General features: G+C 38.7%; 1 protein-coding gene across 3 annotated transcripts in view; it reads right to left on the bottom strand.

Moving 5' to 3' along the window:
• Window positions 1-654: 654 nt before the first annotated feature.
• Window positions 655-24,853, bottom strand: part of UXS1 (UDP-glucuronate decarboxylase 1) — a 56,641-nt gene continuing 32,442 nt past the window's right edge. For 2 of the 3 annotated variants that reach the window (XM_042867329.1, XM_042867330.1), the window contains exons 9-15: window positions 24,494-24,615; window positions 13,912-14,031; window positions 8,648-8,691; window positions 7,438-7,498; window positions 6,012-6,069; window positions 3,541-3,644; window positions 655-1,482 (exon numbers count right to left, since the gene is read on the bottom strand). In XM_042867329.1, the coding sequence (XP_042723263.1) occupies window positions 1,351-1,482; window positions 3,541-3,644; window positions 6,012-6,069; window positions 7,438-7,498; window positions 8,648-8,691; window positions 13,912-14,031; window positions 24,494-24,615 (641 nt within the window). In that variant the 3' untranslated portion in view covers window positions 655-1,350. The remainder of the gene's footprint in view (window positions 1,483-3,540; window positions 3,645-6,011; window positions 6,070-7,437; window positions 7,499-8,647; window positions 8,692-13,911; window positions 14,032-24,493; window positions 24,616-24,853) is intronic. The other variant, XM_042867331.1, reaches the window with a different exon arrangement.

Here is a 24,853-nt window from a genome sequence, read left to right as displayed (position 1 = left end):
GAGGCAGTGATTTGTGACTGTACTGGTAATTATAGGTTGGACTATGCACATTCAGAGCACACATACCATGGTGTACTTTTGAGGCAACTTAATATGGAAAAAATGCCCAGATCAACTATCCAGAAAAAAAGGCTTCAAGTCAAAAGCAGACCCCAAGCTGCTCAGCTGCAAAATGACAGAAGTGATGGATAGTAATTAAATTCTAGGCAAGTTGCTGTCTCTCCAACCAGAGGGGGAAATGCTCCCACAGGCCCTCCACCTTCATTGCACAGCAGACTTCCACTGGAAGAAAATCTGTGCGTGTGAGGGGGGGTGTGTGTGACAGAAATAGTTCTGCAAAGTTGTAAGCATTTACAGGTAATTCAATAAATGCTAAAATAGAAGCATTTCTTCAAGGTAGGGATGCTGAAGTTAGACTCTGCGTCACTGTCAACTGCCTGGATTGGAATAAATCATGATGCTTTTGTCCAGTCTATTTCGACAGACATCCTGCTTCCCTTCCTATAAAGCTACTAAGAGATGAACAATGCAGGACGAAATGCTGTTAGCCTTGAGCCAAGTATGCAAGGACTGTAACTTCCTAATTAACACACAATACATACACAGACATGTAATGCCAGACAAGTGCCCACAGTGAGACGCTGAAACTAAATAGAAGTTTCAATATTTTATTAAAATAGCATATTCAACCACTGTAACCAATAATACATTAACTTTATTCCCAGAGCACGCACAACACAGTAGTGATTCAAAATATCCTTATCCATGGTAATCAATGAAAATATCTCAAATTCAAGTGTACAACTAAAACTAAACCTTTGAAAAAATCTCTCGTTTAAAGAATACATAAAGCTCTCATACAGAATCCTTTTAAACTCCTCTATATTTGATGTCAGCGTCTCCCATCTGACAATACCACTAATCTTTTTTTCTTATGCATAGTAGAACTTCTCATATTTTATAGCATCCATTTTTATAAATAAATTGGCATTTTTCCATCCCATTTGTGTTTATCTTCAGCTTCACAAAGAAACCAGTAAATAAAACTGTCAAGGACAGTCACAACAAAATGATCTCACAGCAAGATATAAAACTTGAAGATACTAAAAGATGCTTCTACTCTATTTTTACATAAAAAGACAGATTTAAAAAGTGCAAGGCAAGATTTGCAGGGGAAGGGGAATATTTGTTATTTTTAGGCACATCCACTTCTTTAAAGCAAGCTTCAGAATGAAATTCCAGTTTGTTCTTCATGATACCTGTTTCAAAGTCTCTTTCAAATAAAAAAAAAGAAAAATATTACATCCGTCAAATGTCAAAGCAGGGCATTTCCTGTCCAACCAACAGTCTTCAGTTATGCCTTGTTCTTCCTTTTTTCATCCTTGCAGGTTTTGGTTTGGGAATATACTGATTGTTTGCCTGATATTCAAGTTCTTTACGGAAGTAATGAATTGCTTTATTCAAACCTTCTTCCAGAGGGACCTGTCCCCAAAAATGAGAGAATCGTATCACTCTGAGTTGACATCAGCTCTTTTCACAACAGTAACTTTTTTTAATACAGCTATCAAAAGACTGCTAGAAAGTCCTTTAATTCTTTGCCAATTTAAGTATAAACAGCACCACATACTGGTTACATCTCAGCACTGCTAATGCATCAAACTTCAAGCTTTCAAACTTCAGATGCATTTTCTGATGTTGCAAGTAAAAAAAAATCTAACAAATTCAAAGCATCAGATAGTTATGTTTGATCGACTTAGTGTTAAAACACATTTTCAGAATTCAAGAATTATGCAGTGAAAGAGAGAGAAATTTAAACCCCTTCTGTTTTTAATATTAAGAACCATCTTTTGCAGACTCTCACAGAATGGTGTATGCCATTGAAAGGTATAAAGCTGGTAGGCTTTATTTTTGTTATTGTCTGCACCAATATAAAGAAAAAGGGATACAGATAATCCTTCAGTATTTTATGTAACATTCTTAAACCCCACAGAAATAATTATAATTCTTCATATTCTATGCCTATATTTATACACTATGATTTGTAGACAGCAACAACAGAACTATTATCCACTTTTCTCAACAGCCATGAGCTCTGACATGTTTGCTGGTATCATCAATGCAGGAGAATAAAAAAGCAGTATAAAAGCTACATGCCTACAGCTCCATGTATTAATATTGCACTGATACTTCAGAGCAGATTTCAGTACTGAATGCACCAAACATAGAAGGTCAGTAGTGTAAAAGTTAACTTTCTTAAACTTTCTGTGATCATACATGTTCTGTGATCATTTCATGTGATCATCCTCCTTGTGCTCTAAGGTACAGTATATTAATATCTGGTGTCTCTGAATCCTTTCAGAAGGGTCTGGAACTACATTTTTCCATTAATAGGCTTGCATTTACTAGATGGGTTTGCAGGCTTCCTGGCAAGATTTCTGTAAATCTGAAAAGCCAACAAATTGTTGTGCTGGCTAGAACGAGGAGCTGACTAAGGAAGTCGTGCTCTTTACAGAGATTATATAGGCCTCTCCTCCCCAAACAAGCCAGATCTTATCATCAGCTTTGTTTGGTTATACACTTGCAATTATCTTCACCTGAAGGTTGAAAAGGAAAATAAATGTCATCACGGGCAACTTGTGCATATCAGCTGTGCTGAGTAATGACAATCTTGACCACCTCAGGTGGTGAGCAACCAAGCTTCAGAGGTGGACAAGCCTTACTGTGGATAGTAAGACAAGTGACTAACCCTAAGCACATTTCAAGCTTATTTACACATAGAACAAACCCTGAACATCTCTATGTATGATACTTGTAGCCCAAAATAAGAGATTCTGGTTTGGTTCAGTCCATCAGAATTAAAAACAAAACAAAACTAAAAAACACACAAAGTAGCATGTAGCTCTCTCTGATGAGGTTCACATTTTGCTCTGCCTGAGTTTCACACAGCTCCCTTTAAATGAGCTATGACAAAACAGAAAATTCTGCTGTCATATTCCTCCCTACAGGCAACCCAAATTAACATGCAACATTGTTATTAATCACCTTGAAAACAGTCTTACTCTATAGATCTTTCTAAAAACATTTTAATTAAGCTAAAAAGAATTTTTTCTTCCTTTCGTAATGCATGTCACCACAGCAAAACAGGAACTAAGACAACAGAAGCAACAGCAAACTCGTTAGGCTCTTTTAACTATGTACCACATCCTTCAAAGAATCCAACAGGCTTACAGAAAGGTAGCCACTTCATAATAAGCATGTGAAAAAGTTGAAAAGCCTATAAAAAAAATGGTTTCTACTTACGTTTGTCACACATGCCAGTACTAATCTGTTCTCCTGTATGGCACAAACCATGCAATTTATCCAGAAGTTCCTGAATCATAAGCTAGTGCAACAGTACGAGAGACTCCAGGCACTTTACAGCTGTTTTAAAACTGTCCTGGAGATAGTGTTAAGCAGATACTTTGAAAACTGAAAGATATCATTGCTATGTGGTCCTTCCCATGTTTTTGGGCACAACAGCAGTAGCGTAGCTGTACATACCACAGGTTCCCATCCAAGTAACAACTTGGCTTTTCTGATGTCAGGTTTTCGTTTCTGAGGGTCATCCTGTGCTTCTGAGAGAAACTGGATTTCACTCCCGCTGCCTATCAAACAAGAGGCTGTGCATTATGATCTGCAACTCACCACATGGTACATTTAGTTTTTCTACTACTGAAACATTAGGTGATTCTGAAGTTTTTGCATCGTAATTCCAACACTGAAAAGCATTCCATGCAGCTGTACTGCACACAACAGCTGAGTGAACCAGCTGTCCTAGAACAGCATGGATCACAAAACATTTCATGAAGATTTCAGCATGCATTCACAAAGGGAAGTAATGTTAACCACTTAAGTAACATTCTCTGATGAAGTAACCATCGCTGTAGACAATGGGAGAGCAGTGGATATTATTGACTTCAGCAAGGTTTCTGACACTGTCTTCCATGAAATTCACCTACACAAGCTGTTGATGTACTGCTTAGTAGCCAGGTCCACATGGTGGTGATGAGTAACACAAAGCCCAGCTGAAGGCCTACACTACTGGTGTACCCCCAGAAGTCAACACTGGGCCAATGTGAGTGGCTGGTACACCAGTACCAAGGCCATGTTGCCATCCAGAGAGATCCTGACACACTGGAAAAATGGCCTGTCAGAAACCTCACAAAGTTCAACAAATGGAATTACAGAGTTCTGTACCTGTGGAGGAATAACCTCAAGGACCAGGGCATGCTGGAAGGTAGCCTGGCAGGAAAGGACCTGAAGGTGCTGCTGGACATCAAGTTGAACAAAAAAGGGCAATGCTATTATTCACTGCATTAGGCAAAGTACTACAGGCAGGTCAAGAGAGGTCCTTCCTCTCCACTCAGTACTATGCCCAGATCTGGGTCCACCAGTACAAGAGGGACAAGGACATGCCAGAGACGGTCCAAAAGAAATCCATGAAAGAGACCAAGGGTCTGAAGTACCTATACTGTGAGGATGGGCTGGGACTGTTCAGCCTAGAAAAGAGAAGCTACAAGGTGAATTTCCTCAGCCTACGTGTATCTCCCTTCGGAGGTACACACCAAGAGGACAGAGCCAGGCCCTTTTTGGTGGGGCCCAGTGCCAAGACAAAGGAACAGACACGAACTGGAACAGGAGTCTCCCTCTGAACACCAGGGAAACACTTCTGTACTGGGTGGGCAACAGAGCACTGGCACAGGCTGCTCAGAGGCTTTGCAGCCAGCTCCTTGGAGATCTTCAGAAGATGCATGGACATGTCCATGGACAACCTGCTGTGGGTGGCCCTGCTTGAGCAGGACTTGGGCCAGAGCAACACAGAGATCCTTGTCAGTTTCAGCATTTCTGTTCAGTTCTGCATTTCTGTTAGTGTTTTTCCATTGCAAAAGCACTTCACTTGCTCTTTGCCCATACTTTTCAGTCTGACTGTTAAATACACATAGCACTTGTGTTCCCTCATGAAAACACACAGGACAGTTTATCTAATCTAACCTAGCCAACAGTTCATATGCCATCTTACTGTGAGATTTTATGGATGTAGAACTAAATTGCCACTCCAGGCAGACTGAAACAGGTCAAGTTGTTTGTGAACAAACAGACAAGGTAACGATTATTTTATCTGCCAGATGGGTTTGGTGCTGTGTTTTTCAATCCCTTCCCTGAACCGTGGATTTACAGATGTTTTTCAGTGGGGATGGTTCTCTATTTGAAACACCACATGTATCAACTTCTGTACTGTATGTCTGAACTTCTCTTTTTCAGCCACTTTTTACAGATCTCTCAGAAGCACTCATGGAATCTACAGACCAAAATCCTCAGCTAAGGGCACCAGCATGTTTCATCTCATGAGGAAGCCACATTACAAGACTGTGCACAGCTATTTACTTCCATTCTTGAGGGCTCTGAAGTGCTACAGATATCAGAAAAAGGGGAAGTCAAAGTGTTTTCTTCCAAGCCACACTCAGGAGAGGTGCTGGCAGCCCTTGAAGGAATCACTGGTAGATCAAAGAAGAGTAGAGAAAGACTGGCAACACAGCATGAAGTTTTTTAATGGTAATTGAAGGAGAACAGCCTGCACCATTGTGAAAATCCCCTTGCTAAAATATCTGTATTTCAGCTAGGATATTATGTAAGATGTTTTTACAGCATGCAGTGAGGAAAACTTCACTTTCAGGTAATTATCTAGTAACTTGCATAAACATTATATAAAATTACTGACATAAATCATGCAGATACACTGAAAGAATGTATTCATTTGACTGTTCATGCAGTTTTTTATGAGCTCAGAGGATTTGGATTATCTGATTAATATTTAATTATATAGCCAGGATACAATTGATTTTAATAACGTTATTAAGAAACCCAAAGCCCAATTAAATTATCTATATAATACATACACTAATCAAGACAAAATCACCTAATGACAATAAGTACTTCATGAGATCAACTGAAGAATTACTTCCTATACTCACCAACCAGTTTTTTGATTAACTGGGCAAACTCTAGGATTGTGTGCTCTTCTGGGTTTCCCTAGAAATGGGAAGGAATACTCTTTACAATAAGAATTTATAACAAGTTAGCTTTCTGACATTACACAGTTCTAATACAGTGATGTTGAGTTTTTTCAGTTTAGCATTATTACCACATTTCTGCTCAGATGAAAATAATTCAGTGTGATGTGGGGGGGTATTCAGAAACTATTATATAAAGAATAAATAAAATGCATCCCTTAATCATAGTAAAATTACATACCCCAATTCAGCAGCCCACACAACCACATCATCAGTTCAGTCTGTACACAACAACTTTGATGAGTTGAGGACAGATGATATAATAAAGACTTCATATGTATAAGTACACTAAGTTCAACCAATTTTGCTGCAGTTGATTACTTCCAAATTTACCACATCTACAAATTTACCAATACATATAGAGGCTACCTGCTTTCCTATACAATATTTCCTTCCTTAAGTCACACTTTTTTTCAGCAAACTTGCACATGAGAAACAATCTCAGCATTTCAGAATAAAATGCTGAAAGCTTCTTGCTAGATTAGCTCGTCTTCAGACTCAATTCCCTCCGTCCCTAGCATTCCTTGTTTTAACAGGCCTCTTACTACATCTTGTTTGACCTACAGCTGAACATTTATCTACACACAAATCTAAATGCTTGGTTTTCCAGAGGCAAAACACATGATGGATTTTAAAAATATCAGCATTCAGACAGAAACACAGAAACAAGCTTACAGCCACAAGAAAAGGAAGGAAGGAAGAAAGAAAAAAAACCAAAACAACTAGTGAGCTGCCCTGCAGAGTTGAGTACTTGATTTGGCAAAAGTTGACATACAAAGAAATGATCTGGCATGTGCACTCTTTTCCTATTCTTATATTCACTGCTGAAGGTAATGTGATAGCAAATGGGACATAGTAAAAACCTTAGTGGAAAAGATACGTTCTAAGAATCACAGTCAATATTAGAAAATTACCCAATCGAAAATAAACCCATTTTCTTCCAATCAAAGCCAGTATTAAATGATTTCTATTTAGTCAGAGCTAAGTATCCTTTTCAGTGCTCATTGTAGTTAAAAAGTAATTGGTGTATTTTGCATCCTGACCCTTTTCGATTTCATATTCTAATTACATGAATCTTCCTGTTAATACAAACAAAAAAACTCTAAAAATTTCTCATGTTCTTGACACTATCATATCTTAACACCTAGGTGCTTAATCTTCTTCTTATACAGAAAATGCAGGGTTAAAGAGATTTTTTATTCTGTTCATTACTTCTAGAAATCAGCATCTATTTCTTCTAGAAATTAGCATCAGTGTCAAGAAGGAAAACATGGGTGAAGTTGGTTAGTGCACAGTAAACTCAATAGAGTGAAGCACTCATACTCACCAAGTTGACAGGACTGCTGACATTGCTGTTCATCAACGCCACCAATCCATTCACAAGATCACTACAAAAAGAGAACAGATTGAGGCAATTTTCACTTCCCCATAAATAATGCTCTCCTCTAAAAGGAGAGCTGCCTCCCCAGAGCTCCGTTAAAGCAGATGAGTTGACTGAGAAAGGCTGAAATAAGATTTACAGCATATTTTTAAATGACTGCATGTCTCCGTAGCTTTTTGTTACACAGTCCCAGTTGAAAGATACATTGAAATGAAGGTGAGTTTTTAGGGGTTTGAAATATACTGGCTACAATCCCTCAGAGCACATTCAGGAAAATGAAAAAACAACCAAAGTTACTTGAAAAAAAAAATAATACTTCATCTTTCCTCTCCTACACACATTTATTAGGTGCTCATTTCCCACATATCTCACATGACAGCATCAACACCTGATTTTCAGTTTATTATTTCAATCACCATCTCTCTTCCTGAAAATTTTAAGACAAGTTTGTTAAAAAGTGTTTTGGTGATACCTCCTCACAGAAAAATAACACAGATATCTGATACAACAATATCAGCATGTCCCTGGACATACAAATCCTGACTTCTTTCATTACAGAATACCATCTTTAAAGGAGTGGCTTCCATCACCTCTGTTACTGCTTTCCCACTACTGAAAGAACAGCATTTCCAAGCACATTATGATTAAAACAACCCAGAAGTCTGGCCCTGATGTTTAGCTAACAAAACAGAGCAGAAGAGTCTAAGGACCAGACTGACTTTTTGTCAGTGAAAGTACATTCTGGTCTTGCTTATACTACAAACATCATCTGCTGCAATACCCCCTCAACTTGTTCCTTCCCCTAGAAGGGGACATGTGCACTGTACTGTCCACCACCAAGACACAAGGTGGCAGCGTTGTATTAAAATGCAGAGAGTTAAAAACTGTTCTGGCTCAAAGCAGCATTAAGAACCTTCCTATCAGGCACTGGCTGCCCCTTAGGAGAACACCACAGTATTTTAATTCAGAGCTCTAAACCAAATAATGTGTCGTTCCTTGGTATTTTTAAAAACTTCAGCATCTCCTTTCTGAAAGTAAAGCTGGTCTAAGAATGAAAACAGTTCTTGGATTAAAATGAAGCTCATACTAACTGACCAAGCTCAAAAGAATCAGCAAATTAAGTAAACAAGTATCAGAAAGCACAAACAAGGCTTACCTGACATACTGGAAAGCTCTCGTCTGAGTTCCAGGTCCATAGACCTAAAACCAGATGAAAATTAGAGAAGTTACAGAACTGTAAGAGTCTTCTCCAGCTCAATTATCTTCTCCTCGCCATCCTAGCAAGAAGTGCCAGGGAGAAGCACCCAAGACACAGGCTCTGCATTACAAAATTGGAAAAAGATGTATTTGCAGTCTGTTGGCAAAGTATCAGTCCTTTGAAGGTTCTTTTTGTTCTTGGAAATTCCTCCAGCAAATATACTGTTACGCAACTAATTAATCTAGAATTCTGAACCTATGGAATGTTCTTAGTGGTGCAAGACAAAGCGATACTTTGTCCTCTCCCAGCTCACTGAAAGAGGCTGCAATATGGCACTCAGCCAGAAAAGAGCACCAAACATTTAAAGCAAACCTCAAAATACTATGATGTGGTTATGATGGGCAATTTTTGTTTGCTCTTTAACAGCAACGAGCTTCAAAAAGACCACCAAACATTCATAGTCCCTAAAAAAAAAAAAAAAAAAAAAAGAAAAGAAAATTTCAAGGAATCAGAAAAGCAACAAAGTCAAATTACTTTCTATTGGAATCTAGGGAAATGGGAGAAAGAATAATTTCTAGTAGATATCATTCTCCAAATCACACATCTGTTTGGTATGTTTTTGTTTCACAGGATGGCCAGGGTTGGAAGGGACCTCAAGGATCATGAATCTCCAACCCCCCTGCCACATGCAGGGCCACCAACCTCCCCATTTAACACTAGACCAGGCTGCCCAGGGCCCCATCCAACCTGGCCTTGAACACCTCCAGGGATGGGGCATCCACAACCTCTCTGGGCAGCCTGTTCCAGCACCTCACCACTCTCTCTGTAAAGAACTTAAAAATATTTTTCTTGGTTTAGGCGTTAACACTTTGGAGCAATCAAGTTGTTTAAATTCAAAACAGACATTAAAACTATTTAGAATGTATATAACGCTATCAGACAATTTTTTAATTTATTTTTTAAACAGCTGAAGAGTGCGCAGAACTAAAAACCCTAGAACATGAATACTTAGATATTTTAAGTACTGAAAGCTATTGGCAGGCATCCTTAAGTGGGAAAAACACAAATTTGAGTGAGACGCATCATCAGCTACAAAAGAAAATGGTTCTGGAAGGATAGATTTGAAAGCATGTTTGTTTTCCTAGGGGATAGGAAAGAAACTACAGTTGGTATATAATGCCATCATCCATCTTATTGAGCCTGCTGTCTGAGACAGATTCCAAGTTCAAAGAATTTGCATTTTGGTAGACACTGGGTAAGACTCTAAGCACTCAAGGCTTTAAGAATTTACCAAATAACTCGTTCTGAGAGAATGGTACCCAAAAAAGCACACTGACAGCTTGGTGGCTTCTCAAAGCAAATGGAAAGTACATTTTATGTACGCACGCAAATTCCTGTTTGTCTTCTTTTGGCTCACTAGATATGTTTTAAAGAACTAAGCCATTTGTGCATGATTTCTACAAAGTCACCTACGCAGTTACCTCTCCTACATGCCGCTCGAGAACACAGCAACGTTTCCCCCTTTCAAATTCTTTTAATAAATCCTTCCTTTTCAACAATAAAAAGAAATGATGGCCACGTTTGCATAAGCTGCAATTTCTTAAAGGCAAGTAACTAAAAACACTTTTCACTTCGTCAGATGAATTTACCTCATTTGAACTACTACTCAGAACCAAGAGACTGAACACTTGTGTTTGGTTATATTTTGAAGAGCTCAAGGGTGGGTTCTCCTGACAGCCAAATTCTGTGTTAATACAAGGGTGAAATTTTTATTTATTTTTTAAATCTCAACTACTGCTCCTTGCTGATATTTCATTTTATTTGACCTGTTTAGCCAAACAACTCTCCCCTTAGCTCTTTTCTCATTTCCAGTCATTTTTACTTGTAGATAGTTATTCCCTATGGAACAGAGATGCTGGCCAAAATCCTTTATTTTATCCCTCATTACTTTCTTGATAATCAAGTCTAGACAGCGTGGCTGTTATAAAAGAAAAATAAAGCTTTTAATATTGCCTCTCACAGAACAGCACTGACTCCAGACTCATCTTATTGATGTTCTGAAACATCCCAAGGATTGCACATTTTAAAACACAATAATCACTCCATATTTGATACTGGAATAAGTTTTCACAAAATTTCCAGTTAGTGTTTTTATTCCGTTTTAGTTATAGAAGATTGGAGGACTATTTTTAATAAAATTTGAGCAACTAGAGTATGAATGAGAAAAATGTTTCAGAGATCAAATACAGCAAAAGCTCACCACAAGCAGTAGGGCAGCAAACATAACAGATGGAAGGACCTTCGGACCCTTTACAAGCTTTATAAGCTAGGTAAGCTTTCTAAATGTCATGTAGAGGCTCAAGACTTCATGCCCCCGTATACTACCCTGGAAGCAATAGAAGTACAGTGCTATAACCCATTATCATACAATTACACACCTACACATATTTTGATATGAAGAAGTCCTACCAGGACCTAAAGTCTCAAAGAAAGAAGCTCCATCTTGCCTGCTTCCATTTGCTTACTGCCTTGCAACAAACCGAAGTAGCCTCAACCTGTGGCTTTTGGGAGATGGCTTACTGGTAAGAAAATGAAACTCAACATGAATTTGTTTAATGTTTTGAAAAGAAAAACATTCATAAAATCTCCTGTGCACCTGGTTTGTTTTATGAGCAGTCTGATACGAACTCTAATGGACTACCTGCAGCACTACTGTCAGAAGGATCACATTAAGAGAAGACTGACTGAGTCAGGGACTTGCCTTTTGCATATATTTTTTCTATCCCACAAAGCATTGCAAATCACTCCCAAATCTAGGGCATCATCAAATAGAAGGAAAGAACAAAGCAGTATCTGGGCAACTAATTACCCTAGCTGTATAGCAGTTGGCAACGTTCATGTTTGAAGAGCGTATTTCTGTCAAAGCCTTGCATTTTTCATCAATAAGTAGCTGTTTCTGGGACATGAAGAATGAAATCTGGAATAGTGCGAACAAGTATCGAAAAAGAAACATCCCTACAGTTTCTTCCATACAGGCAGCCTTGCTAACAGATCCTCTATTCCCAAAGCTTATTAATAAATACACACCCCTAGTCTAGGCAATCTAGGCAGATTTACGGCCTTGGAAAAACATTTACTTCCAAACAAACTACAGTAGCTGTGCTAATGTACAGACAAGAAATGGAGCATCGCTGTAAAGTAGTTCACTTCATTCTAGCCATTATCTGAGGAGGGTGGAGGAGGAAACCGGAGTTTATTGTTGATGTACAACAATTTAACAGATTGTATTCCAGCGCCATTTTTCAACCAAAAGAACCCCATGTAAAACTCCAGCCAAATAAAAAAATTAAGAGAAGACTACTTATTTTTTTATGACCATTAAGAGATGATGTTTCCTTCTGTTTTGATCGCTTAACGTCAGCCCTCCAGCACAGAAGCAGCAGAATTCCTGAGAAATTACGCTGGCAAATGCTTATTTCCCAATAGGTAGGGCATAAATTTGTGTGGCAGGATTATTTTTTCCCAACCTGTACTGAACACACATGGTTGTGCAATTAGCCTGCTCAGTGTTGAAAATACTCTTGTCAGTACAGGCACAGCATTCTAGTCTCATTAGCTTTCTCACTTGCTCCAGATTGAGCCCTGGCATCTGCAGCCTCAGTCAGGATCACACAGTTGCCACCACGCTCTTTACAAATACAAAAAGCACTGTCAGTGCTCTGTAGAAAAAAAAGTAAATCTCTAGAGGGAAAACAACCTTAAGGGGATGCACACAACACTCACAGGCTGGTTGCTCTGAAATAAGCAGAGCAGCTAGGAGAAACAGAGTTGACAACATCCACTGCTGGTTAATGTTAAAAAATAGTAATAAATTTGCTTGAGAGAGCAACCACTGACAAAGAGCAAGCTAAAAAATAGATGCTTAACTATAAAGACGACCAATCTTTCAAAAAAAACAAAAACACTGCGCTGAAGGTAGGTGATTCCTTGGGACAGGGAACAGTCCTAAGACAGTATTCCTTTCTTGAACACTGTTCAGCTTCAGGTTTTCCCCACAAGAATCACAGTAGTGGAAGTTGCCACAGAATTTTCATCCTTTCCCTCCTGGGATTGTCTTCAAGATACTACAGGAAGTCTTGGCTGAATTGTGTATTTTATAGTCTCTAGTAAAAGGATTGCTATCTCAGCCTCAAGACAGTTATCCCCTGGAAGGGCAACTTTTTTGTCATTTATTTGCTTTTTATCAGTTATATATTATTTAGCAGTTTACTGGCTTATCAGAACAAGAGCCCTTTGAGTGATTTCCTGGCACTTCACTCTTCTAATCTAGGCAACATTAACAAATTTTCAAATGAAATTCTGCTATATGTCACATTACATTGTATATTTTCCCATGAGCTCACAACTAATCTCAGAATCCAAAGTACTTCTCTCCCTGTCTCAAGATATCTCCCTCCCTTTATTTTATATGTGCTCATTATTTTACAGTAACAAATCAAACAAAGGATTAGGACATAAATCAGGTACTCTCTGTGTTGCTAAACTATCAGCAGCATTTTTGGCAGAATTTTGGCCCATGCCAGCACTTGCTCTCCCGATGTCGTAAAACTGTTTCAGTACTATCAAAAGCCAAGAACCATTCCGAGCAAACAGTCTGGATGTTCCAACTTGTTTTGAAAACAGAAAAATGTAGCTGTATAGATGTGGGCCTTGTCACACCAGCTGTCAATGGCAACAAAAACCAGTCCTGGCCTCTTTATCTACTAAAATGTGATGTAGCTTGAAGGCCTTTAATGTTATGCTACTCATGGAAAGTTAGGCTGATATCTAAGCTTGCAAAAAGACAGTTAGATGCCTAACTTCCAAAAATGGTTCAGAGCAAGTTCCTCAACAAGAAGTAGTACAAAGCCACAGTACTCTAAACCTGACCACAAGGAAGAGTTACAGCAGACAAGAGATTCAAGTTTAGGATGACTAAAATACTTTCCTAGATTGCAGCTTGTTTCTACGTTATGATGCAATATCAATACAATCAACAGAACACACCTTTGCACGTACAATTCTATAAACATGACCTTGATATACTACAAAAAAATATATATTTTTTAAACTTCAGAGAGGGGAAACCCTCAGTGTTTCCTAAAATCCAAGCTCCATCATAGCACATGAGCACAGAATATACAGAAAACAACTCTTCATGTCAGTGACAAATCATTACTTACTGTTAGCGGCTCTCCCTGGAGAGCTTGTAGGATAAAATTACTGACAACTCTACCATCATTCATATGCATTCGAGGACCAAAGGTATTGAATATTCTGGCAACCCTTACTTCGACTCCTTCCTGCAGGTGAAGGAAAAAACAAACACATATTACTACCTTAGTAAGCATTTCTTTCTTGCCAAAATTGCAAATTAACTCTCTCCTATCCAAAATCTTTTTTAAGAATTCATTTTGCAGATTTAAAACGCATTACTTTCCCACTATGAAACACTTCTAACCTCTCATCAATGCTACCGGAAACAGTGCATACAGCAAGATAATGCTACTTCTCTGTTTCTGTAATGCGAATTCTAAGTCAGTGCTACAACAGCTGATGATTTCAGTACAAGCATTTTCCTTTAACAAGAGCTTCAAGACTTTCAGTAGTACCCATTCAACAAGAACTTTTTCCACCCAAAGCTTAAGGAGTTTTTTTTTTTTTTTTTTTTTTTTTTTTTTAAGATAAGTCTCACAATCACTAGATGTAGTGCCGGGGTATCGCTTCATGAGATTAGAATTGAATGTTTCAGGTAAGTGTCTTTACCAGTGCTATAAAGAGGCTTTGTAGCCACAATCATTATGTTTCTTAGCTACTTATTAAGCTGCATAAATTCATGGATTATAGTACAAGTCTTTCAATGCCTTAACTTTTTTCACCAGGAAGTATTTCTGCCACTGCCTCAAAGTCTTTCAGGAGGATATTCTGCAAAGTTTCAAAGTAAAATGCAACAAATGTGAAACTGGGAAACTGTCTGGACAAAGAATTTTAACAATGGGAGACTGCAGGACAGAAGCAATCTCTCCAAATACTTTCTGTTTATTGACACTGACTCATTTGGACAAGCCACAGTTCATGTTAAAACTTATAAGAAGGACTCTTGGCCTTTGTAAGTTGAAGCATGCATTTGGCTCTGGATGAACTTAGAGCAGCATGTTCTGCTGTAAAGAGATATTACCAAGTGAGTGATTGATACAAGTCAGAGGGAAGGATCTCCAAGTGATCCGTACACAAACGAATCCTCAGAGCAGTTTTGTGAAAACAGTAGCATTACCATTTTAGAGATATGCAAGTGAGAGAGGCAAAAGCACATTTAACACTTCGGGTATTACATGGTGTTGACAAATGGGAAAGACCAAGTAGCAAAGGTAGAGCCCAACATCCTTGCTAGGGAGAAGGCCAGGCAACATTAAGTTCTGCTTACATGCAGGTAAGGTTTCAAACTCCATGACAAAATGCTATTTATATTTGCAGATACGTTATAAGCTAACACTAACCAGGCAGATAACCTTTGTGCCATATGAACAGCTTGGATCACTCATACACCAAGCTTACGTCCATAACAGAGCCAAAAAATAACCTTGGGAAGAGCAGAAGCTCCTTCCTGTGCAAAATGCATCATCTGGGAACATGCTCCTCCTTTGCAGTTAAAAAAGCATGTCAAACATACAGTTCCAGGAGCATATTACACAGCCATTCCCAAAGCTTCCTCTGTATCTGAAAATACACTCTGGCAGAGTTTCTTGTTCTTCCGTTTTCACCAGCACTCTAGCTTAAAAGGACACTGACTCCTCCAGAGAGGGATTGTATTTCATGTGGGCTTTCCAGACATTGCCATTAATAACAAGTACTGAAAATGAGACACTTGGAAGCTAGTACTCAAGATAAAAATAACTCATTAAACAATGCTGACCAAAAAAGCCTCTCTTGTACTCCACAAGCTACAGCAGCAGCCTTGTTTTCCAGCATTGGCTGGAAAACAGTAAGGGCTCTAGAAAAGAAAAACAGTACATGCTGTATAAGCACTTACTCATCACCACAGTGAATGCAGTATTTATCCTCCCTTTTATTTATTTCATCTGCAAAAACCCATAATATTTTAAAAATCACTAACCTTTTATTTATAGAATTGTCTAGCAAAGCTATTCTAGGCAGCAACCTGCTTTGAAAATCTGTTTTCCCTGCAGCAGATTTCCAATTTGTGCCTCTAAAACTATGATCTGTCTTCTCAAAAGAAACTCTTCCAGAAATAGATCTTGGTGCCAATATTCTAATAACTGTTCTAAATTTTCTTTTACCATTTCATGAAAATCTCCTTTGAGTTAATTCCTTTGTTAACTGCCTACAAATACTACTGGAACTCTCTTACCTACACCCTTTACTCTGAATATCAAGGTGTTACTTTCAACTGACCACCTTCACAATACTCCCACTAGCAAAGTCGATTACTTCCTTGGACTTCTGGCTGTAAGGCGGGTGTAATCCTTTTATTATAGCCCAGGAGAAAGCAGGAAATTTTTTGTTGAGCAGTATAAACATAGGACAAAGAGAGAGCTTGTGACTAACCCCCGATGAGCTCAAATGTGGTCATCTGGCTTCCGTCCTCACCGCTTAAGGGAGAAAGTTCTTTGGGCAGCCCAAAAAGAGATAGGAAGCAAGCTAGTAAAATGCAACATTGTGAGCTATCAAAACACTTTAGTTTGCTCTTATTTACCAGTATGAAGATAATAAGCTGTGGCCATATTTCATAAAGATCTCAGGAGAATTCGTCTTATTAAGAGGGCTAAACACTTCCTCCTTGTAAAGTCTGTGGGTGCATCTAAACAGCAGAAATAAATTAGAACTTCCTAACCTAAAGTCAGGAAAGAGAAAGCTGCATTTGTCTGTTTTCAGGCAGACAATGAATTTCATGGACCAAAAAAAAAAAAAAAATCAGCAGGGAATGCCTAGACAGCTGCATGGATAGCATTGTGACCTGATACAAGTCTTTACCAGTGCTTCAGCTAAAACTACTAAGATTGCTGCCCTCGTTGCATCAGTCACCTTTCTAGTGACTCACATTCTTCATCAATGAGATCACTAATTAACTCTGATTTTTATTTCCCCCAGTCCTGAATTGTAATCATATAACCCAGTAACAATAGAATCCATCCATAACGTTTTTATGGTACAGTATTCTAACCTTGAGGCTCAATTTGAGGTTCATATATATGTATATATACACATACACACACACATATATATACACACTATATATATATATTTTATATATATATAAAGTTTTTTTGAACTGTTTTGCAAACATACAGTGATGTTGATGTCTGAGTTTCATAAATGGTGAGCCTGTAGACATGCTAAGAAGGGCAATCACAATTGTCTTGATTACTTTTGGTAGAATGCAGGTTTTTGAACACAATCCAGGCATATCTCTAACACTCTCATCTTCTGGTTGAATATTACCAACACTTCCCAGCTCAACACTTCCCAGATCAGAGAAGCCATCGTATCAGTTCAATGTCTCTTCATACCATTACTTTGATCTCTCTGCTAAAATGTTTTATTTCTAGCATTTGCCTCAGCTCATTTATCTCTTATAAGTGTTGTATATGGCCAATGAAACAGGCACAAGTCTGTTCTTCCAGCACTTGGATGGGAGTTACTGCCATTAGGAAGACGTGTATCCACTAAAGTGTATCTATGCCTGAATTACTAGGGTACCCCCTATAGACAGGTTGAAAGGCCGCAGACAGAGGGTGGTGGTCAATGGCTCTATGTCCAGGTGGAGGCCGGTAACAAGTGGTGTCCCCCAAGGGTCTGTCTTGGGACCGGTGCTCTTTAACATCTTTATTAATGACATCGATGAGGGAATTGAGTGCACCCTCAGCAAGTTTGCTGACGACACCAAGCTGAGTGGTGCGGTTGATACAGTGGAAGGAAGGGATGCCATTCAGAGGGACCTCGACAGGCTGGAGGGCTGGGCTCGGGTGAACCTGATGAGGTTCAACACAGCAAAGTGCAAGGTTTTGCATTTGGGCCGGAGGAACCCCAGGCACCTGTACAGGCTGGGAGGAGCGGTCCTTGAGAGCAGCTCGGCAGAGAAGGACCTGGGGGTCCTGATGGACGAGAGACTGAACATGAGCCAGCAGTGCGCTCTGGCAGCTCGAAAGGCAAATGGGATCCTGGGCTCCATCAGGAGAGGGGTGGCCAGCAGGGACAGGGAGGTGATTGTCCCTCTCTACTCGGCTCTTGTGAGGCCCCATCTGGAGTACTGTGTCCAGGTGTGGAGCCCTCAGTACAAGAAAGACATTGAGATTTTGGAAAGGGTCCAGAGGAGGGCAACTAAGATGATCAGGGGGCTGGAGCACCTCCCCTATGAGGACAGGCTGAGGGAGTTGGGCTTGTTCAGCCTGGAGAAGAGAAGGCTGCGGGGTGACCTCATTGCAGCCTATCAATACCTGAAGGGAACCTACACCCAGGAGGGGAGTAAACTCTTCAAAAGGGCTGACAATAGCAGGACTAGGGGAAATGGATCCAAGTTGAAGGAGGGAAGATTTAGGTTGGATGTTAGGGGGAAGTTCTTTACAAGGAGAGTGGTTAGGCCCTGGAACGGGCTGCCCAGGGAGGCTGTGGATGCCCCGTCCTTGGACGTGTTCAAGGCCAGGTTGGACGGGGTCCTGGGCAACCTGATCTAAACGTGTATGTTTGGTGGCCCTGCCAGGCAGGGGGGTTGGAACTACATGATCCTTGAGGTCCCTTCCAACCCGGGTGATACTGTGATTTTAACTCCAGTATTTTACTGAACAGAATAGCTTTGGAACACGAGGAAGCAGTTAATATAAACAGTGTAATAAAATCCAGTGAATGAGAGCTTTAACACAGCTTCCATTAAGGGTCAGAAATACTAATACTCCCGAACAACCAACAGTACGTATTTCAAACAGTTTTAGTCTTCTGCGTGATAGAGTTCTGCAGAGCTATACTCATGAATTGTATGAAAAGAACAGTTAGAGGTAAAAGGCAGTGCCTTCTCAAAGATTTCAGAGCAATGATGGCTGAATGAGGAAGACCCATCTTACAGACAAAAATAAGAGGTATGTTAAACTGTAAAGAAAAACACCAGAAACAACACTTTGCATCAACAAATGAATGCTGCTACAGATACACTCATTCAAACACTCGCTAAACCAAAAAAAGGGAATCAATCTTGGAATAAAGAAAAGCACAAAGTCTTCTTGACTTCAGAATTCAATTTACACACAACAGAACAAATGGTATCAGGAACAAAGGAACCAAGTTCTCCAATTACCTGAGGGAAATAAGAAAATGGGATTTCTTATAGCACAGCAGGGAAAAAACTGAAAAACACAACAACAAAACTTTGAGCACAAAGATTACAGAAAGCCTTCAGACTTGTCTTAGGAAACCCTTTCCTACTCCTTCAGCCCTAGGTTTGACCTTGCCTATAGTACAAGGTTATTTCGTAATTGTTACCAGCAAAGAGCAGGTAGAAACAATAAAGATAATTCAGCAACAAAAAAGCCATTTTGTCTGAACAGGGGCAAGATGACCAGACAGTTTTTTCCTGCTTTATCTTCACATAATTTGGAAAAAACTGTGTGGCTGCACTGACAGAAGAAAGCCTTCAACTGCACACATGCATTTGCATAATGAAGGTCTGACAATTCAGATAAATCAACCAACACCATTCAGGAATGCATTCTAAGGGCAGAACTCTGCACTTACAGAGGGGCTCTAACTACTAACGATCCAATGAAAAGATATGCTGCATTTTTATGGTAATTCCTCAGACATTACAGAGTTCTCCTGCTCCCTCTTTTGCCTCACTTTCACAGAATCACAGAATTGCAGGGGTTGGAAGGGACCTCTAGAGATCATTGAGACCACTATGGCTCCCACACCTCAGATATTTATAAAAAACCTGGATCAGGTCCCCTCTCAGTCATCTTTTCTCAAGGCTAAATAGACCCAGTTCACTCAGCCTTTCTTCATAGGGGAGATGCTCCAGGCCCTTCACCACTTTTAAGGCCCTTCGCTGGACTCTTTCCAAGAGGTCCCTGTCTTTTTTGTCTTTCCTCATGAAGTTACGACTGCTGGAAACAGCACTGTTTCCTCATTCAAAATAGAAATACATAATTAGAAAGATAGAAGTGACCAACAAACAATACTTGATATTTTCAATGGAATTGCCATGTTTATGGGGAATATTAACACAACTGAGTGCGAACGCTCTCAAGCTTTGCAGAGGAAAGGAACTGTGAACATATTTGCTTCTCCCCAACCCCTTCTACCTGATTTTCACGTAACAGAACACTAACTGTGGTAATGACACCTGCACATTAAAGGATTCAGTCAGCAGTGCAGTGGGAATGGCTGTAGCATCTTATCTCTTCTTTCCTACAATGCAATCAGTGCCCGAGGTGCTGATTTTGTCTGTAGCATGTTATAGACTCCTACTCCAATCTCGACTCTTTCTATTCCTGCACGTAAAACTCCTCTACGTGGTTCCTAAAAAAGTTTAGTGTTCCAAGATATTTTTTATCACTACCACTTAGCTTTGGCCTAGTATGTGTCCCAAAAGTAACCATTATGTGTGGCATTAAAGAACTGTTCTTTTAACTATTGCCCTGATGAGATGCAATTCCTCTTCTTCTCTTCTTCTGCTAATACCACAGATAATCCGACTCCGTCCATCCAGAAAAAGCACCAATTCTGCACCACCTCTTAAGCAAACTGCTTGAGAACTTCATATGACAACACTAAAAAGAATGCTGAATGATTAAAAAAATGTATAATGAGTATCAAGGAAGCAACTAACAATAATTAGAGAATACAAGATAAACACATGGAAGACATTTAGAAGAAAACTCCTTTATTCCAACACAGCTATGTGTTTCCTAACTATTTACTCAATAACTACAGTTCTTCACTATTGATTGTCTTTTCAGTTGCAATTCAATCAAGTTTTCATTACCCCTACATTTTACATCAAGGCTTTTCGTGATTACTGAAACCAACTCATTTTGTGAATTAAAGATTAGAAATAAAAGCGTAACTCAATATGCAACAGGAAATCACCCTAGGGCTGCAATTGTAATGCACTTCTATAATTAACTGATTTCAACATCAGTTTGTGTATGTTATCCTCTCATTAGTAAAACAAATTTCATTCCTCTTTTGCCTTTGTTTTTTCCGCTACCTGTTAAAATTTTTTGGCACCTTGATTTTTTGCAGTCCTGACTCCAGAATATTCTGTAATGCTCAGCATAACCCTTGTCCATCTAAAGTCATACTTAATATTTGGCTATCATTACTCAGTTCACTTCTACATGCTAAGAAAGACACCTGATGCAATTCTTGATTGGAAGCCCTACAGTATGTAAAAGCAATTTGAAAATCATCGTCCCACATACAGTTAGGCCTATCTGCTATCACTGAAGCTCGTAAACTTATACAGACACTATGAAAAAGAAGGGGTGAAAACAGTGGAAGAAAATTAAAAATTTCCCTGTGCCACTCCAGGCTGAGCAGAAGCACTGCTTCAGGTCTGGAGAGCTTCCTAATAGACCAATGGTATAAGAAGAGATTAAATCTAGCTCACAAATTGTCCTTAATACACTAACATCCAAGTTTGTATTTACAACATGCTTAAGCAAACATACTGGATTCTCATCATGCAGGTCGCATCAGATTGTGACTAGTGTTTAAATTACGTCACAGAGCTGAGCCTACATGAATTCTGGTCTTCTAGGAAGACCAATAATTCCAACCACAGATTTTTGAAGCTACCAGCATACCGAATGGCAGCTCCTGAACAAAGCCCAGAATTCAAATTGCAATAATAAGTGTTTAAACTCCTCCTCACCCCTTCTAACCTCTTTCCTCTTCAAACCTCCACATTTTCAGGAAGATCTTACCAGAGTTTAGGGAACTCTGCTCATTCTGGAAAATGCTAGTACTATGTTAACTAGCAAACTAAGTTCTGTGGAGAAGGAAAACTGCCAGCCATGCAATCATCACATATGTTTCAAGTCATTCACCAGCACACGTTTTACGCAAAAAAAACCAAAAACCAACCCAAACACTGGTAGGATTACAAAAGATATGCAGAATATCAGATATGCAGAACAGCAAAAAAGGTATGAATCTAGGACGGAAGAAAAGCTGTTGCTTTAAGAGTTTTTCAAAACTATGCCCCGCAACTTCTATGGGCAATTAAGTGCTGAAATAAAGCTTCCCAGTGGGGAGAGTCAGAAAGAACTAAAAAAAAGTTGAAGGGAAGGAAACTGAAGTCTCAGTCAAACGATGCAACTTAATTTCCAGATTAACAAGGTAAAGGAACTAAAGCCTCCCACAGCCTGAGAAAAGTTGCAAAGGAGGTATTTCCACATCCACGTGTAGCCTAATTTAAGCGGCTGATCTATGCTCCCATACAATTTAAGGAGGGGCATCTGCTCCTGGAAGCTCATAGTAAACATCCTGTCAAACTCCAGTGCTTCACATGAGACGACACGACCCATGAGGTGACATAACCCAGTGTACACACTTTGCATTCGTTGAGCCCCGCATTTCTCCAGCAAACATTTCAACCTTTCACTTTTTAGAAAATGTTTGTATCTTACTGAATGCTACTGCTGTGATTGAACTCCTTGGTAAGGAAGCTCCACAGAGCATGTTTGAAATTGGCAGTTGTGAACAGAAGATTAAGTCAAGAATTGTTTATCTCAGAGGGTCAAAGCAGTGAAGAGAAATGTTCTGCTCAGGACAGACTACTGAGGAACTCTGAATAAAGACTCCTCTTTGACTGAATTCAAGAACTGTTCTGATTCCAGCAGCCTATCTGGAAGTAAAATGTGGAAGTTAGTTTTTATTCTCTGTCATTAGAAGGATGATTAGATATTTAAGGTACCTAAGAATGTATACAATGAAGGAAAACTTTTTAAGACATGATAAATAAGTTTGCTTGCCTTTTTTTTTTTTTTTTTTTTTTTTGAGAAAATTCTAGAAATACTTACTGTGAAATCCTGTAAATCCAATTGCTTTGGGCTACGACACTTCTAACTGATTCCCTCCTTCCAAAACAACACAATAGTCATTTTCATAGTAGAAGTCAAATCCTTTTCCTCACAAAGGATAATATTTCCACTAACAATTATAACATCTGCACTATGAAAAAAACCAACTCAGTGTTTCGGAATATACAGGAAGGTGGGGGCAAATTTGGGTGCACTTTCTTAATCCAAGAACAAGATGCATCTGACAGAGCTGCCCATAGGACAGAGAGCTTATTCACATCATGTGTTTTCAGTTAATGCATGTGCAAACAGCAATTCCACCATACAAACCTTCGCAAGTCATTGTAAATCCTGTATAAATCTTATGGGATTAAGTCATTCTGTGGCTTTAAGAGGCAAGCCCATGATATTCAAGATGACCTAGCTTGTCCTTCTAAAGAGAATGCTGTGATGTATACCATAAACTCACAGAAAATTCAATACCCTGAAGCACAAGAATTTCTCACAAAAAAAAAACACAACTGTAATATTCAACTGTGAACCACATTTCCAAACCCAAGAGGGTATTTTGCTACAGAATATAAAATACAGAAATATATAAAATACAGAAGACATGAACAGTACAATCATACCAAACTTTACTATTTTAAAATGGTTAATAATTTTAAAATGTTCAATTATTTAAAAGAGAACAAAACAGATACAAATCTTAAGAATTACCTGTTGTTTGGCAGAAGAGTTAAGTGAAAATTTCTACATCCTCTGTACTAAATCACTACCCCTAAATTCCTCACTTTTAAGCTCAATTTTGTCTTCATGTTTTTTAAAAGCACTTAGAATTTTATTATTTTAAGTTTTAAAATTCCACAGAATATATTATGTTTGATTGATTTTTACCTTTATAAAATTAAGGCTGCAAACACCAAGAGCAGCGAGATGACTTTCTTTAATGCGCCACATTTTATAATTGAATAGTCTTCTGGAGAATAGTAGAATAGCAATTTAATTAGACAAGACTCACATGCATTGCATGTAAAAGAGTCACTGCTGGGTTAGTTACTTAAGAGTTTCTATTTGGTATTATAAAACCTAGTAGTATTGGCCTGTGTCATTGCAAAAATGTGTTTAAATTGCATTTTAATCTTCATTTTACTGTATTTGGCTGAAAAAAGTATACTACATAACTAAGGATTCATATCTTTCACTAAGGGTTATATTTGTACCTACCTATTTTTAAGATATTTCTAAAGCAATTTAGAATGCATTTTATATTAGTATTTATATCAGAATGCTTTTATATTAATTACTTCCCCACTGATACCCACATATTCTGACTTCAATTATGCTCACTAGATGTCCCACATTTATCAGTAATTGCTGTATTCAGGAAAGCATTTTAGTACAAGACCAACTTAAAGCAATCTGTTATCTGGCTCCTGATTCATAAGGTCACCTTAGTTTAATCAGTCTAAAAACTATTATACTGGGAGACATAATAAGTCTATCAAAGACTAACACACATTTTCTTGAACACTGCTCATCTGAAATAACAAAAGATGAGTGCAATGGAACTTCTGCATTAAAGAAAGCACACATTTTACACCATACTAGGAATGCTACTCATGACATTCTCCTATGCTCTCCTACCCCTAAGTAGTCATACTGCAGAGATTCCATTAATTCAGTCTTCCTCGTTACAGAAAATCCACTGAATTTGACACAAATGTGATACCTGCTTCATGTATGCATAGCACATGGTCTCTGCAACTCGCTTTCCTTCATCATAGCAGGCTCTTGGACCTATTGGATTCACGTGGCCCCAGTAATCCTCATTTTGAGGGTGAACTTCAGGATCTATGGGGGAAAGGAAACACTTCATATATCTTCTGTCAAAAAGGTGATTATATAATTAATATTCTGGCACATCACTGATGTTAAGCCACCAAGCTTCAACATAATTCATTAAAAGTATATTCACTACAACTATGAAAACAACAGTTACAGAAGATACAGTTTTCTACTAAGAAAACAGAGTACAAGTAAACAACAGCCTTCAATGGCTTTCCAATAAGAGACTGAGAACAGAGGGTTA

Source organism: Lagopus leucura, unplaced genomic scaffold, assembly GCF_019238085.1.
Source record: "Lagopus leucura isolate 7727_CA_CO unplaced genomic scaffold, USGS_WTPT01 Super-Scaffold_100001, whole genome shotgun sequence".
Taxonomy (NCBI): domain Eukaryota; kingdom Metazoa; phylum Chordata; class Aves; order Galliformes; family Phasianidae; genus Lagopus; species Lagopus leucura.
This window is presented reverse-complemented; position numbering and strand designations above follow the sequence as displayed.